The 16,668-nt window shown below is 37.3% G+C and overlaps 1 protein-coding gene across 8 annotated transcripts in view; it reads right to left on the bottom strand.

The window, feature by feature from the left end:
- elna (elastin a) overlaps positions 1-16,668 on the bottom strand; it is a 287,761-nt gene that overhangs the window by 87,052 nt on the left and 184,041 nt on the right. For all 8 annotated transcript variants that reach the window (XM_087977478.1, XM_087977474.1, XM_087977475.1 and 5 more), the window contains exons 22-24: positions 15,662-15,697; positions 8,497-8,541; positions 3,323-3,358 (exon numbers count right to left, since the gene is read on the bottom strand). In XM_087977478.1, coding sequence (XP_087833604.1) covers positions 3,323-3,358; positions 8,497-8,541; positions 15,662-15,697 — 117 coding nt within the window. The remainder of the gene's footprint in view (positions 1-3,322; positions 3,359-8,496; positions 8,542-15,661; positions 15,698-16,668) is intronic.

Below are 16,668 nucleotides of genomic sequence, written 5' to 3'. Positions count from 1 at the left end.
GTGTGGCCTTATGGACGAAGGGCCTGTTTCCACACTGTAGAGATTCTATGACTCTGGACCCTACAGAATTTATGGCATCAAGTCAAATATGGACAAGCAAACCTGCTGATTATAACTACAGCCCTGGAAGTGTCAGGCAGTTATCAGGCTAGTGAAGACATAACACAGGACTATTTGTAGCAGAATGCGATAGAGAGATCTACATAAGTGATCTCACAAGCAATGAATCAGATCTAAGCCTCGCTGTCCTGCTACATCCAGTCATGAATTATGTTGGACAATTAAACAACTCATTGAAGGAGGATGCTTCACAAATATCGCCATCATCCAGCACACCAGTGCAAAAGGCAAAGTTGAAGCAGTAATCTTCAGTCAAAAACTGTCATGCTAACAATACATTTTGTTCTTCTCTTAAGGGCCCAACATTACAGATGCCAGCCTTCAGCCAATCTTATTCACTTAATGCAATATCAAAAAACAACTGAAAGCACTGGATATTGCAAATACAATGGATGCTGACAACATTCCAGCAATACCACTCACTGATGGCTTGAGCTCCTGGACTAGCCATACCATTAGACAAGCTCCAGGGCAGTTACAATGGTAGTTACCTTACAAAAAGAAAAAAATCCAATCCACAAAAAGCAGGATCAATCTCATGCAGTTAATTACCACACTATTGGTCTGCTCTCAATCATCAGAAAGATTATACAAGTTGTAGGTAACAGTGCAGTACAATCAAGTAGCATCTAATCAACAATAATCTGTTTATTTACGTTGAGTTAGGTTCTGTTAGTCCAAATCAATTCCTAAGCTCATCACAGTCTTGGTCAAAATATGGAAAAAAGTGAAGAACTCCAAGAGAGGAAGCAAGGATAAGTGCCTTATACAGCAAGGCAGCACTTCAGAGTGTGGCATTAAGGTGCCTGTGTGAAATAAAGTCAATGCGAATTGGGGGAAAATCTCTGCTGGGTGCAGTCAAACCTAGCAAAAAGAAAGATGATAGTGGTTTCTAGATGCCAAGATCTAGGCTTGTGGTCTATGCCCAACCATCTTCAGCTGCTTCTTCAATGACTTTCCATCCACTATAAGGTCATAAGTGGGGATGTTCTCTGATGACTGAATGATGTTTAGTAGTATTTGTTGATGATTGCACAATGTTCAGCAGCATTCGTGACTCTTCAGATACTGAAACAACTGTAGCAAGATCTAGATGACATTCCAGGTCAGGCTAATAGGCAGCTCGCAACATCCTTACCAACGACAACGACAACGACAACGACAACGACATCTCTGAATGGAGAGAATCTAAGCATTGTCTCTTGACATTCAATTGCATTCAATTCCGCCCTCCCCTACAAATGTCCTTGGGGTACCAGTAACCAGAAACTGAACTGGACCAGCCATATAAATACTGTGATTATAACAGCAAATCAGAGGCTAGGAATTCTGTAGCTTAGTAACTTACCTCCTAATACTGCAAAATCTGTTTACCATAAACAAAAGCAGTAGTCAGAAATGTGATGGAATATTATCTACTTGCCTGGATGACCATAGCTTCCACAGCATTGAAGAAGCTCAACACCATCCAGGACACAGCAACCTATTTGATTCTCACCCCATCTAAGACCTATAAGATACCTGCAACAAAACACCAAGGTTCCTTAAACACAACCTTTCAAACCAGCAAACTCTATGACCCAGAAGGAAAAGGATAGCAGATACATGAAACGTGTAAGTCAACACTTACAAGTTCACCTCCAAGTCATGTACCACCATGACTTGGAACTATAGCTCTGTTCCTTGACTGTTGCAGAAACTTCTGCTCTAATACAACTGTGTGTTTGCCTACACCACGTGGGGTGCAGTAGTTTAAGATGGTAGCTGAATACCACCTTCTCATTGGCAATAAATGCTGACTTAGCCACTGATGATAATATCCAGTGAATGAAGAATAAAAAAAAGTCTTCACTAAAAACTTGCTGTACTTGCATTTAACATCTAAAATTCTTCTGCCAGGACACCCATATTTCTGTAAATTGCAGTGCTCTGCAATCTCTCTTCATTTAAATAATACTTTTTTTTATTCTTCCTGCTAGTGGATAAGTTCAAATTTTGTCACATCAAATTCCACTTGCCCACTATTTTTGCCTACTTGCTTAATCTATCTATATCTCTTACCAGACTCCTCTCATGTCTTCTTCACAATTTACTTTCCTACCTAATTTTGTCTCATCATCAAATTTTGCAACATTCGTCCCCTTTAACAAAGTCATTGATTTGGCTGAGGACCAAAACAGATTGTGTGGTACTCTAATCATTACATCTTGCCAAACCACAAATGATAATTTTATGCCTATTATCATTTTCATGTTAGCTAACCAACCTCTTACTATGCTAATGTCTTACTCCTTACATCAAAGATCTTATTTTTTGTAGAATCCATTGTTATGGAACTTTGTCAAATACTTTTTAGAAATATATGTACATCCCTAAAGAACGCTAATAAATTAGCCAATTAGTTTCATGAAAGCTGATTGCGTTGAGATCTCAAGGAAGTTTGATGGAGCTGGATTTATAATGTTAGGCAACAACTGGAGTACAATGTGCAGTTCTGGTCATCAAATTATAGGATGGATGTGATTGCAGGAGAGACAGTGCAGAGGTGTTTCACCAATATGTTGCCTAGACTGAAGCGATTCAGCTTTGAAGATAGACTCGAAGTTAGATTTATTTTCCTCAGAGCACAGATGGCTGAGAGGGCACCTGACTGAGGAACACAAAGCAACGAGGGGCATAGACAGGCTGGATAGTGAGAAACGTTTTCCCTTCATGAAGAGGTCTATAATGAGGGACACAGTTTAAACAAAGGAGCAGGTGTTTAGAAGGGATTTGAGGAAAATCTTTTCACCCAGAGGGTGGATGGATATCTGGAACTCACTGCTAGAAATGGTGGTCAAGGTGGGACCCCTCAAGGTATTTAAGAAGTAGTTAAATGGTAAGTATTTAGATGAGAATTTGAAAGGCTACAGATCAAGTGCTGGAAAATTGGATTAGAATAGATAGATTATTGATGACTGGCACAGACACAAATAGAAAATATGTTCATTCTAAAAATAGAGAATTATACTAATCATACATCAAAAATGAAGAAACAGGTTCATTACCATTTGCAAGAAGTTAGACTTTCGATGATATATTTTGCATGCTATAAACCAGGGATATTTATTCATTTTTAATTCGAAATCAACTTTATTCTACCTTCAAAGCCTACATAATAATTTAATTTTTTTTATAAGTTCACAACAATATTAAAATTTACCTCCATATTTTGCAGCTTTAGCTGCAGCAGCTGCACCTGAAATGACAAAGAATTGACAGATTTTTTAGGATAAGTGATTGATTGCTGATGATAGTCTTGCAATAGGCATGCATGGAATTTACAAATACAGTGAAACATGAACAACATAGTCAGAATTCAATTACGAAGTTCAAAAATTATTTGAAGGTGCCAGTCTTGGACTGGGATGGACAAAGTTAAAATATCACACAACAGCAGGTTATAGTTTTATTTGGAATCACTAGCTGTCGAAGTGCTGCTTCTTTTGAAGCACCTGATGAAGAAGCAGTACTTCAAAAGCTAGTGATTCCAAATAAACCTCTTGGACTATAACCTGGTGATGTGCGATTTTTTACCGAAGTTCAAAAAGAATGAAAGAAATCTGATATTAAAAAAAATGCTAATCCTCAAAAGAATCAGCACCTTCTTTGCTCTGTGGGCAGCACAGTGACACAGTGGTTAGCACTGCTGCCTCACAGCGCCAGAGACCCAGGTTCAATTCCCACCTCAGGCGACTGACTGTGTGGAGTTTGCACATTCTCCCCGTGTCTGCGTGGGTTTCCTCTGGGTGCTCTGGTTTCCTCCCACAATCCAAAAATGTGCAGGTTAGGTGAATTGGCCATGCTAAATTGCCCGTAGTGTTAAGTGAAGGGGTAAATGTAGGGGAATAGGTCTGGGTGGGTTGCGCTTCGGCGGGTCGGTGTGGGCTTGTTGGGCCGAAGGGCCTGCTTCACACTGAAAGTAATCTAATCTAATCTAATCTAAGAATGACAGGAAACAGTCTGTTAAAATACAATTATTCAAATTTGGGTGATCTTGTAAAAAGACACAGTAATTAAAACAGTCCAATTAGTTGAACTCATAATTAGTCAGTGTAGGGTGGGGGAGCAAAGAAGGTGCTGATTCATTTCCTGTATGTGGCTTTGTCTTAATAGATTTGCAACTACATACTTCCTGCTGAACTGAAACTGAATGCTGAACATTACATATAATGTCTATTTTTAATCAGTTCTACTTAAACCTACTTGTTGTGATATGAATAAAGTATATAAAAAAACCCTTTGTGAACCTTTGTGAAATTCAGAGGAGCATCTCTATTCCTGAGAAGAAGGTCATATTAGGTATGGGGACACTCAATTTTTGAACTGTTAAGGTGGAACTGAAAGAGTACTCAGATTTTGTAGTAATGAGGAATCTACCAATTATACAAAAGTTGCAGGAATCAACAAACAGTGGCAATCAAGCAGCAAGCTACATCATCCTGGAAAGCTGTAAAAAGATGAATTTTGTCAAAACATTTCATCTTGCACTCATGATGTGATCCATCAACTTTTGGACGTACTTGATACCAAACCGGCACTTTGCTTTTCAGCAATTTTCAACCTCTGTACTACCAAACTGACTCTTTATGGAAAGCATCCAAAATTGTAACCTCTTCCTCAAAGAAATCTATGGATACTTCACAAGGAAGATGAGGCAATATAATCAATCATTCTCATGCAACTTATTTTAGATTCTCAACTCTTCAGGGCATCAGGCAGTGACAAAAAAAATTGGTGCCCTTAATAAATGCTTATACAGCAACTTTGGCTTTGATAGGCCTCTCTCTTCCTTCTTGAAAGTGTATAATTTTTGTATATTTTTAAACTTATGCTACTGCTGGACTACTACTATGAGTAACCAAGAGAATCATGATGATTTTTCACTTTTTGTTGAGCACTGTTCAGTTGAGGAGACTTAAAGCTGGAAACCTAACATCATCTTCTTTGGAGACCTCAGCTGTTTTGAATTAATTCAGAACAACCTTGCCTAAGGCAATGATTAGATTAATTTTGTAGAATTTCAGCTGGTATAAATCAAGGTTTCTTGCTAAGCACACAAATAAAAAACCCCGAATATGGCAGTTTAGAACTATGAGCCAAGACAAGTCATGAGCTTGAGAATTTGGTAAGTGAGAGATTTTTATTCTGAAATCTATTCAAGTTTGTATTTAACTTTCAATTACAATTTACCACTAAAGCTAAGTTCCTTTCATTCTTGGTTAAAGATCAACAAACTCACTGCTAGAGAGATGGCAAAAGTTTATTAATGATGTACCTATTTAGGAGCAGCTTATATAGCTTGACCCAGCTCTGGAAAATTGAGTTCTGAGAAGTTTTCACTCTGAAAAGACAGAGTGCAGAAAGCTGAGTTGCTTACCTGATACCTTCTATGCTGGACAAGAACTTGGACTGGAGAAGAAGGATCCAATTGCCAAGTTCCATGAAGGTACCATCAACAAAGTTTGGATGAGGAAAGAGGCTCTATTGAGGAATTACAAGCAGTTTGGGACTAAATTAAAAAGCAAAATCACAAAGGTCTCTACCTGAGACACTTGCAAATTGCTGTAGTATAAGTAAGGTTAGAGAGGAAATATATGGTTTAAAGATTAGTTTGAGAGAAATGGATTCTGAATCAGGTGCCACCAGCAGCTGTATTGGGGAAAGTAAGAGCTGCTTTATTGTGGTGGGATTCAGTAGAACCATAATGGGACCAGAGTCTCCGGAATTTGTATAATTAGTTTGACAATAGTTTTAAATGAATTAGTGGGTGGATGTTTCAACTGAAGCAAAAGTTTAAAACATTTAAAAAAACGGAAGAGTAGAGGTGCAGGGGAGTGAATGATAATCAAAGTGTCATGGGAAGGGGCAGAAATGATCCAGTAGAAATTCAAACCAGAACAAGTAATAATGGTAAAATGTCCAAGCTTAAAGCTCTTTATCTGAATGTATACAACATTTGTAACAGATCTGATGAACTTGCAGCACGGTTAAAACCACCAAACTATCATTTGATAGCTTTCATGGAGCTTTAGCTGCAAGGTCACCAGGATGGGAACTCAATACTCAAAAGGAATTTGATGTTCTGGAAAAAATAGACAAAAGAGCTGAGGTAGTATTGTTAATAAAGGAAGGTGACAGTGCAATGCTGAGTAGGGATTTGGATGGAATGGATCATGATGAGGAACCAGTTTGGGTGGAAATAAGGAACAGCAAGGAAAAAAGTCATGAGTGGAAGTCTTTTGCAAGTTCCAAAGAGTTATTTTACTGTAGGACAAGAATTAATCAGGAACCATTTAAGGAGATATTTCATAACATTCAGCAAAAATTTATTCAAGGTAAGAAAGAGGAACTATCATTCAACAAGGTAGTTAAGGAAGGTGTCCAACTAAAAACTAAATTATACAAAGCAGCACAAACTAGTGGGACAGAGGTTTAGGCTTGTTTTAGGAACCAGCGGTAGATGGCTGAAAATCTAATAAAAAAGGTGAAAACTTATTTTGAAAGTAAATTTGCAAGATATAGAAAATCAAACACCAAGAGCTTCAACAAGTATATTCAACAAATTCAGAGAACAGCTAAACTGAGTGTGAGACCCTTGGAGGGTCTGACTGGTAAATTGATAGGAGCGAGCAGGAAATTGACAGATAATTTAAGCCAATACAGAATATGAAAACCACCAACATGACACGCCTGTTCATGAATGTTGAGGGGAGACAGGAGAGACAGAAAGCCAGAAATGATAAAGACAGTTTGCTCAACATCTTTCATTAGGAAAACGCTATAGACCACTATTAAGGAAAAAGTAACAAAATATTGAGAAAAATGGATGTAAGTTTGTTTGCTGAGCTGGAAGTTGAGCTACAAATCTTCTCAAAACTCACTGATTGAGAAAAATTTACCACAGTCAAAGAGAGTTAACATAGTTTTGTGAAAGGGAAATTACACTTGACAAATTTGCAACAGTTCATTGAGGATATAACAAACAGAATTGTTAAAGTGCAACTGGTAGTTATAGCATGTTTGGGTTTCCAGAACACATCTGACGAGGTGCCACATAAAACATCATTGCACAAGACAGCGTTCAAATATTGTGGGTAGTATATGAGCAAGATTTGAGAATAACAAACAGAAGACACAGGATTGGGATTAATGGGTCTTTTTCAGGTTGGAAAGATTTAATTGGTTGAATGCCATAAGCATGTCCGATGGCCTTAATTGTTTATTATCTATACTAAATATTTGGAGGAGGGATCAGAGTGTAATGTATCCAAATTTGCTAATGATACAAAAATAGGTGGGATGGCATGTTGTGATGAGGATGTAAGAAACCTGAAATGGGACACAGATAAGTTGAATGAGTGGGCAAAATGCTGGCACATGAAATTTATTGTAGTAAATTGTGAAGTCATGCACTTCTGAGTTAAAAGGCAGATTATTGTTTAAATGGAGAGAAATTTCAATAAAGTGCAACTTAGAGGGACCTTGGTATTCTCAAACATGAAACAGAACGTTTTAGCAAGCAGGTTCTGCAAGGTACTTCAGCAGACAAATGGAATTGTGGCCTTTATTGCCTGCTCCCACTCCTATTTGCTCTGTAGCATTCTTTTTGATAATACTGATCACATTTTTTAATCAACTATCTTTTGAAGTCCATACATAACACTAATTTTTCTAAATTCATCAATTCTGTTACTTATTTCATTGAAAGGTCAATTAAATTTATCAGCCAAAACTTATCTTTAACAAATCTGCACTGGATGTTATTTACTTTACCATAGAAATCCAAGGAATGATTTTGTCCAAATATATAGTCTCACCCTGCTTTTCCAGTATAGATGTTAGATGGATTAGCACTTAAACCTAAATTGCACCTTTGTGAACAATAAAACCTTATCCCAATTTTATGCAAAGATTGGCAAACCAAATTTTTATAGCTTTGGAAAACAGTGAACTGCTGCTACTGTGTTGGATGTTAAGGTTTTATAGGCAATGGAATTACCTCTGCTAATCCATTTGTAATGTCAAGACAACAATTTATTTGTATATTTAACGGTGTTTCTTGAAAGCAAACAAGTTACATTATTTTCTTGCAATTTGTGACAGATGATTAACAAAAGATAATACATTTATCAATCACTTTTTCCAATTTTGTACTGAGGTATGTTTATATTTGTTGACTTTCAAAGTATTCTTTCTGGACATTTTACTGGGACTATTTTCCAAAGGTATTTTAAAAGGTTAAGATCCAGTTGGAACATTCCTACAAGGGACTCGAAACTGATAACAATAAAATGTATAGATTTTCCATCTAACTTCTTGAGAAAAAAAACTTACCAGGTACAACACCTGGCTGAGCTCCAGGTACAGCTCCTGGACCACCTGTAATATCAGACAGAGTGTTACATTCATTGGCATCTTCAGTAAAATGGCAAGAACATCATTGAATAGTTAGCAGCAGTGTATTGCACAGTACTCTCTCCAATTCCAGGCATCAATCTTGGCTGCATCATCACAATCAGTGGGATGATGGGTGAGAAAAGTAATAATAAATTGGAAATTCTTAAACAACATCAGGATGGCATTAAACACAGTGAAGAGATGTGAGGTGGGCATCATTTATTACTCATCCCGAGTTACGTTTTTTGGTCCCTTCTTGCAGTGCATTTGTTCTAAGTATACCCACAATGCTATCATAGGCCGGGACATTAAGATTATGATCCAGTGACACAGAAAGAACAGTGATATATTTCCAAGTCAGAATGGTTAGTGGCTTAGAGAGGAACTTACAAGTGATGGTGTTCCAATGTGTCTGTTAACCTTCTTTTGGTAGATGGTAGTTGAGAGTTTGGAAAGTGCTATTCAAAGTGTGAATTTTGACCATTATAGTTCCCAGGATAGGTCTTCAACAATAGCTTGTCAGCACAAAAATAGTAACAACACTCACAGCATCACAGACTGTTTATAGTAAAGGAAGATTCCTTTTGACCTATCGTGACTGGACTGGTCCATTGAAAGAACAGTTCACCTAGAGCTACTCACCTATATTTTCCCTTTTATACCACATTTTCCATTTCAACATAAGAATCGGTTTCCTTTAGAAAGTTTCAACTGAATCTGCCTTTACCACACTCTCAGAATGTGCATTTCATGTATCCATTTTCTTCCTTTGCCAGACCTTAAACCTGTGTCCTCACCAGTAGGAACCATTTTTCCGAGCTACTCTGTACATGATTTGGCAATATACATTTGTCACATTTCCTCTCCTTCTGTTCTGTGAGGAGAACAGTCATAATTTTTCTGTGTGATTTTCCATTATTGTAGTGAAGGCTGATAGCAAGAAAGTTTAGATCAAAGTAAGCAAACTCCATAATAATGCTCCAAAAAGTAGACGTCACTGCACAGCAGTGAAATCAAGTTTTCTGAATATGTAATATGAGCACAAATCTTTTAAATGAGTAAGCTTGAAGTTTCACTATTAAATGCTTTTAAATTTGTTAGATTAATCAATGACATTCCAATGTTTTAAAAAGAAACAGAGTTCATGAAGGAAAATATTCATAGGGGAGATTAAAGTTGAAATTATTGGAGCACAGAGTCACTGGTAGAAAGTCACAGGACATACTTCAGATACTGAGCAGCACTTTCAGATTTATTTTCAGAGGCTGGAACATAGTTAAACAAGGAAATTCTTCATCCATATTGTAAAAAGCTGCATGAGCAAGGAGGAACATAATAGAAGATTATAGGAGATCAGCTAGTTTAAAGCACAGAAAAATTGTATTAATGAGTAATGTAGATAATTCAGGATCAGAGTTGTTTATACTTAAGCAAGAAGATATCTGTGTAATTGAATCTAATTTACAGAACAGAATAACTAAAGTGTGGTGAAGATCAGTGAAGAGACTTTAAGCAGAATTTCTGAGTCATTTACAGGATTGGGAAAGTGAAAAACAGCACGTCACATTGATTTCATTTCTTAACACACCTAGAAACATTTCATACCCTTTACTTCCAAATGGCAAGAGGTGATCAACTCAAATGGTCAGACAAGATATATTTCACCCATACAAAGAACCATCAACTCGGTGATTAGGGATAATATTTGTTCTGAGGCCAAATGGATAGAAAGAAACGTGTATTGATTTTATTTGACTCAATAAAATTGTGAAAAGTCAATCCAATGGTAGCAGTAAAAGAAAGTTTATCAAAGTTAAGGAATTGTTTACTAACCTTTAGTATCAGAAACACATATTAACATCACATTTTAGTAAATTAGACTAGAACAGAAGTCCAAGTTTCTCACAATTTTCAACAAGTTACCTTTTAGAACAATATAAGCACCAGAGATCTTTAAAAGAAGAAATGTCAAATATTTTAAGAGGCCTTACACAGAGTAACTTTTCACATCGGTGATGTACTGAAAAATGTCATTCTCAGCGAGAGTAGAGTCAAGAGAATGACAGCAGTGCTGTGAAGTCTACAACAGGTAATATTGGCACTCAACAGTAAGTACAAGTTTTGACAACCAACAATCAAACTTCATGGTCATATAGCAAGTGCACCAGTAATACTAGTTAATCCATTGAAGTCTAGAATAATAAACGAATCTTCAGCTCCAACAACCATTATAAAGGTTAATGGGAGTAGTGAATCATGTGGTAAAGTCTTGAAAGAAAAACATAACATATCTCTAAGAGTAACTACACCAGTTGCTTCATTATGATGATGAATAGATATTGGGAAGAAACACATCAAGAATTATTAAAAATCAATAGTAGGGTGCTGTCATTAGAAATACTAGCATATCATGATTTAGAACTACATGTAATAATAGCAGCAGAAGCATCTATTTCAGGTATACAAGAGATGGAAATGCAGACCAGTCTACCATCATTACCAAATACAGAGAAAAACATAATTGAGAAGGAAGCTTCAGTGGCTATGTGGGCATACAAGAAATTTGCTGACTAGTCTTGGTCTTCACATTATCATAGAAGTCAATTTCAGTCACACTGTTTGTATTCCAAACATTTGAAATAATACCATCAAACTTTAAATGTTTCAATTAAGTTTAATGAGATTTAATAATCTTATGGCATATATTCAAGGGAAATGATGTAACATAGGAGACGCATAACTGTATGTTAAAGCAAAGAATCCAGAAAAATGTGATTGTAGAAAATGTTGAGGAGTTTGTTATGATGATACTTCACATGTTACTGGAAAATACAAAAAGGGTTAGTGAAATCAGAGGCTCAAAAATAAAATAAAGAATGTAAGACTAGCTGAGAATTTTATATGACAAATAGTCAACACATATCCCACATATTCTTACTTTAAGACCATATTTTGAGCAGAGAATATATCTGACAGTAATTGTGGTTATGATGGTAGATTAGTAACCAAAAAAGCATTGGGATGTGAAATTTTAATACCTATATTGTGATAATTTATGCACACCAAGTGAAGAGCCTGAGTACGATATTTGGTTTGGTGGCAGGTCTCAAAGTCAGTGGAAGAAATTATGTCCAAATGTATGACATGTATGATTCACAGATTAGGAATCAAAGGACCACTGATGCCATAGCCTTTTCTGACAAAGCCATGGAAATACCTGGAATTTATATGCACATAAAAAGGAAAGAGGCTCAGAATAGTAGCAGATTACTACATGAGGTGGATAAAAGTGAAACAGTAATGTGTTCACACAGTGGAGAGGTGTCATCTGCAAGGTGTTTGAAAGGATTCAGAGGGATAGGATGTATGACCATCTGGAAGAGCATGGCTTGATTAAATGCAGTCAGCACGGCTTTGTGAGGGGAAGGTCATGCCTCACAAATCTTATTGAGTTGTTTGAGGATGTTACTAGACAAGTTGATGAGGGTCCAGCAGTGGATGTGGTGTATATGGACTTCAGCAAGGCATTTGATAAGGTTCCCCATGTTAGGCTCGTTCAGAAAGTCAGGAGGAATGGGATACAAGGAAATTTAGCTGTCTGGATACAGAATTGGCTGGTCGACAGAAGACAGCGAGTGGTAGTGGAAGAAAAGTATTCTGCCTGGAGTCAGTGGTGAGTGGTGTTCCACAGGGCTCTGTTCTTGTTACTCTTTGTAATTTTTATTAATGACTTGGATGAGGAGATTGAAGGATGGGTTAGCAAGTTTGCAGACGTCACAAAAGTTGGAGGTGTCGTTGACAGTATAGAGTACTTTTGTAGGCTGCAGCGTGACATTGACAGGATGCAGAGATGGGCTGAGAGGTGGCACTTGGAGTTCAACCTGGATAAATGCAAAGTGATGCATTTTGGAAGGTCGAACTTGAAAGTTGAGTACAGGATTAAACACAGGATTCTTGGCAGTGTGGAGGAACAATGGGATCTTGGTGTGCAGGTACATAGATCCCTTAAAATTGCCACCCAAGTGGACAGGATTGTTAAGAAAGCATATGGTGTTTTGGCTTTCATTAACAGGGGATTGAATTTAAGAGCCGTGAGATCTTGTTGCAGATCTATAAAACTTCGGTTAAATCGCACTTGGAATACTGTGTCCAGTTCTGGTCACCCTATTATAGGAAAGATGTGGATGCTTTGGAGATGGTTCAGAGGAGGTTTACCAGGATGCTGCCTGGAATGGAGGGCTTATCTTACGAAGAGAGGTTGACTGAGCTCGGACTTTTTTCATTGGAAAAAAGAAGGAAGAGAGGGGACCTAATTAACGTGTACAAGATAATGAGAGGCATAGATAGAGTTGATAGCCAGAGACTTTTTCCCAGGGCAGAAATTGTTAACACGAGGGGTCATAGTTTTAAGCTATTTGGCGAAATGTATAGAGAGGATGTCAGAGGCGGGTTCTTTACACAGAAAGTTGTGAGAGCATGGAATGCGTTGCCAGCAGCAGTTGTGGAAGCGAGGTCATTGGGGATATTTAAGAGACTGCTGGACATGCATATGGTCACAGAAATTTGAGGGTTCGTACATTAGGTTTACCTTATATGAGGATCAATGGTTGGCACAACATTGTGGGCTGAAGGGCCTGTTCTGTGTTGTACTGTTCTATGTTCTATAATGTAATTGAAAGCCATTTTTCACAGTCCATGGGATTCCTGATATTGTGATGTCAAGAAAAAGCTCATAATTTGTGAGAATAAAGTTTCAAGAGTTTGTGGGTTCACTTGGATTTGTTCACGTAAGTGCATTATGGTTTCTTTGGGCTAATTGAAAAATTCAAAGAGGTGTCAGAACTGTAAAAGGGATTACTGATAAAGAATGAAGATTTTCAACTAATATTGAATTAGCTTTATTGTCACATATACGCAAATGAGTATACTGAGAAGTTTACAAGTCACCACCTATGGTGCCATCGTTGATACAAGGTACCTAGGTACAGATTCTTCTGTACAAGTTCTTAGGAAAGAAAAATTAGCAAAATAAAAAATAAGTCCAGCATTGCAGATTGTAGGAATAAATTAGAAAATACAGAAAAAAAACTTTCAAGGTCAAGAAACGACTCTGGAATCATCTCGGTGCCGGAAGTTCACGCTAAGGCTACACCAAGGCGAGGAACTACCAGACTGGCCAGGATATTGCCACGCCGGGCTGGGGGACTACTACGTGCTACCAAGAGACTGCCACACTGGGCCAGGGGACAAAATGCCAGGCTGGGAGACTACCATGCTGGAACGAAGGACTGCCGCACTAAGCCAAGAGGATGCCATGCTGGGCAGATAGACTTCAATGTTGTGCTGAGCTTAACATTTCCTGGGGACACCATTTAACATTTCCTGAGTCTCTTGTAGATTTACACAGTTTTTCTCTCTCTCTCTGCCTCTCTGGTTCTTTGAAGCTGCTTTCTCTCTTACTCTCTCTCTCTGAATGGTCAGCTGGTCTCTGTCTTTTGCCACGCTGGTCTCCTCAGAAGCCCTCCAGAAGATTCAAGAGTGTTAAGTTAAACATTTAACCATTGTGGAATGGATTGACTCCATGCGTATGACATAGAAAGAAGACTGTGAACACAGATTCCTACTTATCTGCATGTATTATTATCACAGATCAAAGAAAAAGACCTCGGGACAGAATAGGAAATAGAAGAAATTTATCAAAACACAATGACATTTATCACAGTGCAAGAACATCATCAGATCTTCAAAATATAAAGTCAGGTTTGAATCAGTGATCAACTGAAATTTAAAGAATCAGTGGAGAAATCACCAAACCTGAGTTCTTGTATTTTTTCAGATGGAACAAGACATGTCACAAAGAGCATGCAGAACTTTGGTTGCAATTAAGCAATAATCAAAGACCTTAGAAGTGAAACCCCATATCATCTACTAGTGCAAATTCTATTCAACTGCATCTGGAGGACCAGTAGCAGAATCAGAATGCTTTATTGCCAGTGCGAGCAGAATGAGAAACAGTAAATGAGTGAAAAACTGCACAATGCTTATTGAAGTAAGAAAATTCAGAAACTCAAAAAACTGGAGATAGGAGAAGAGAGAGCAAGAAAAGAATATAAAGAAAGAAAGGGGACATTTACCTAAGAGAGCATACATTTCCTACAAGAATTCAAAGTACTGAATCTATCTCTGATGTCTCTGAATGACTAGGACTCAGAAGCTCTGTTTCCAGAACATTAGAGAAGGTTGACGTTTGACATGCGCGACCAGTGGGAGATGGCATAATGTAATATGTCAGACTATGGACATAAAGCAGTAATAGTATCAGATTTATAGAAGTAAGTGACTTAGTTTCACAATGATACAAGGGTCAAGGAGGAAGTACCATGGAATTAGTTTATGGCAGTATTCTCACAACTGTAAATGTCAAAATAAAGTTAAAATGTTTTATAGCTAGCAATGTTTTACTGTTATTTTAAGTACCCCCAGTCCAACAATGCAGTTGAGACATCACCGGTAAAAAAAAACTATCACAGTCCTACTTTATTTTACATGAAATGACTGGTACGAGCAGTAAAATGTAACAGTGGCATTGCAGGCAAACCTATGTCAGATATGAAATTTCCTGCCAGTATCAATGCTGGATAGTAGTAATAAATATAAATAAGAACCTTGCAAAGAATCAACAAGAATGTTAAAGCCCAGACAGCTGAATAATGTACCATTGAAATTAATAAGATCATTAATATAGCAAAATTAAGTTCAAACCTCTACCAGTTGGCCTTATGATACTGCTGGGCAAAAGTGAGGACTGCAGATACTGAAAACCAGAGTTTAGATCAGAGTAGTGCTGGAAAAGCACAGCAGGTCAGGCAGCATCCAAGGAGCAGGTAAATCGACATTTCAGGCAAAAGTTACCTGATGAAGGGCTTTTGCCCGAAATATCGATTTTCCTGCTCCTTAGATGCTGCCTGACCTGCTGTGCTTTTCCAGCACCACTCTGATCTAAACTTATGACACTGCCACCAAAAATGAGACAATGAAAATATGAATATAAGTCGGAATAACAGGTCAATCTAATGTTAAACTAAAAATAAAGTAACTGTACCTGCTATAGCTCCTGGAACAGCTCCTGGAATTGCTCCTGTATTAACAGCACAAGGAATTAAGACTTGAATACAAAATTTGTCCAGTATATTTACATACAAAACAAATGTCAGTGCAAGGTCTAACGTTTCTATTATCAGAATCATCAAATGATGTTATGATAGTCCATACAGTTCTGTTTGAATGAATGATTGCAACGCAAAGATCTGTTAATGTCAAGTCAATTACAAGGTTAAGGTTAAACAAGTGATGTGAGTTAATTGGAGGCCTAAGTTAAAACCCACCTGCTCGAGGGTGTGCAATTAAATTGCTGAATAGGTTGATTGGAAAATATCTAAGCACAAATATAACAAAAAAGGACAAACTGGAACATTGACATTTGTAATCTGGAAAGCTTCAAGACTGCATACATATGAATAAAGTTATTGTCAAAGAAAAACTTCTGAGTCTTGGTTCACCATCAAGCTTGAAGCCACTTTTCAATATCTTCTGCTTTTTAATGACACAACTGTACCACTGCCATTAAACCCACAAGGATGGGTGAAAATTAGATAGAGGTCTGTTAAACCAACCAAGGAACTTTACAACTGCAATTCAGCTCCATTCTCATTGTCTTTATCTAATTTGGTCTCCTGAAGCTGAAAAGTCTTTCTTTAAATATAATGCATACATACTTGAAACACTCAGCAGAGTCAGACTGTATCTATGGAGAACAAAACATAGGTAATGTCTTGGGTAATGTGATCTTCCATCAAAATTAGAAAACATTACAAATGTAACAAGTTTTACGCAAGCTCATTGGCAGGGAAAGAGAGGGTGATGATGGAAAGAACAAAATGGAAAGTGTATGAAAAATCAGAAGGCAGGATTGATTTAAAACGTCATAAAAGAATAAAAGTGAAACTAAAGGAATGGTAATGGGACAAGCAAAGGAACAAAAGATGCATAAAAAAAATGTAAATGGTAACAATGGAATAATTAAGCACATCTATCATCCAAAACAAAATG

This window comes from Chiloscyllium plagiosum, unplaced genomic scaffold (assembly GCF_037043375.1).
Source record: "Chiloscyllium plagiosum isolate Xiang-an unplaced genomic scaffold, Cpla_swu_hap1 HiC_scaffold_31, whole genome shotgun sequence".
In the NCBI taxonomy this organism is placed as follows: Eukaryota; Metazoa; Chordata; class Chondrichthyes; order Orectolobiformes; family Hemiscylliidae; genus Chiloscyllium; species Chiloscyllium plagiosum.
The sequence above is the reverse complement of the archived record's forward strand: the minus strand, read 5'-3'. Positions and strand labels throughout refer to the sequence as shown.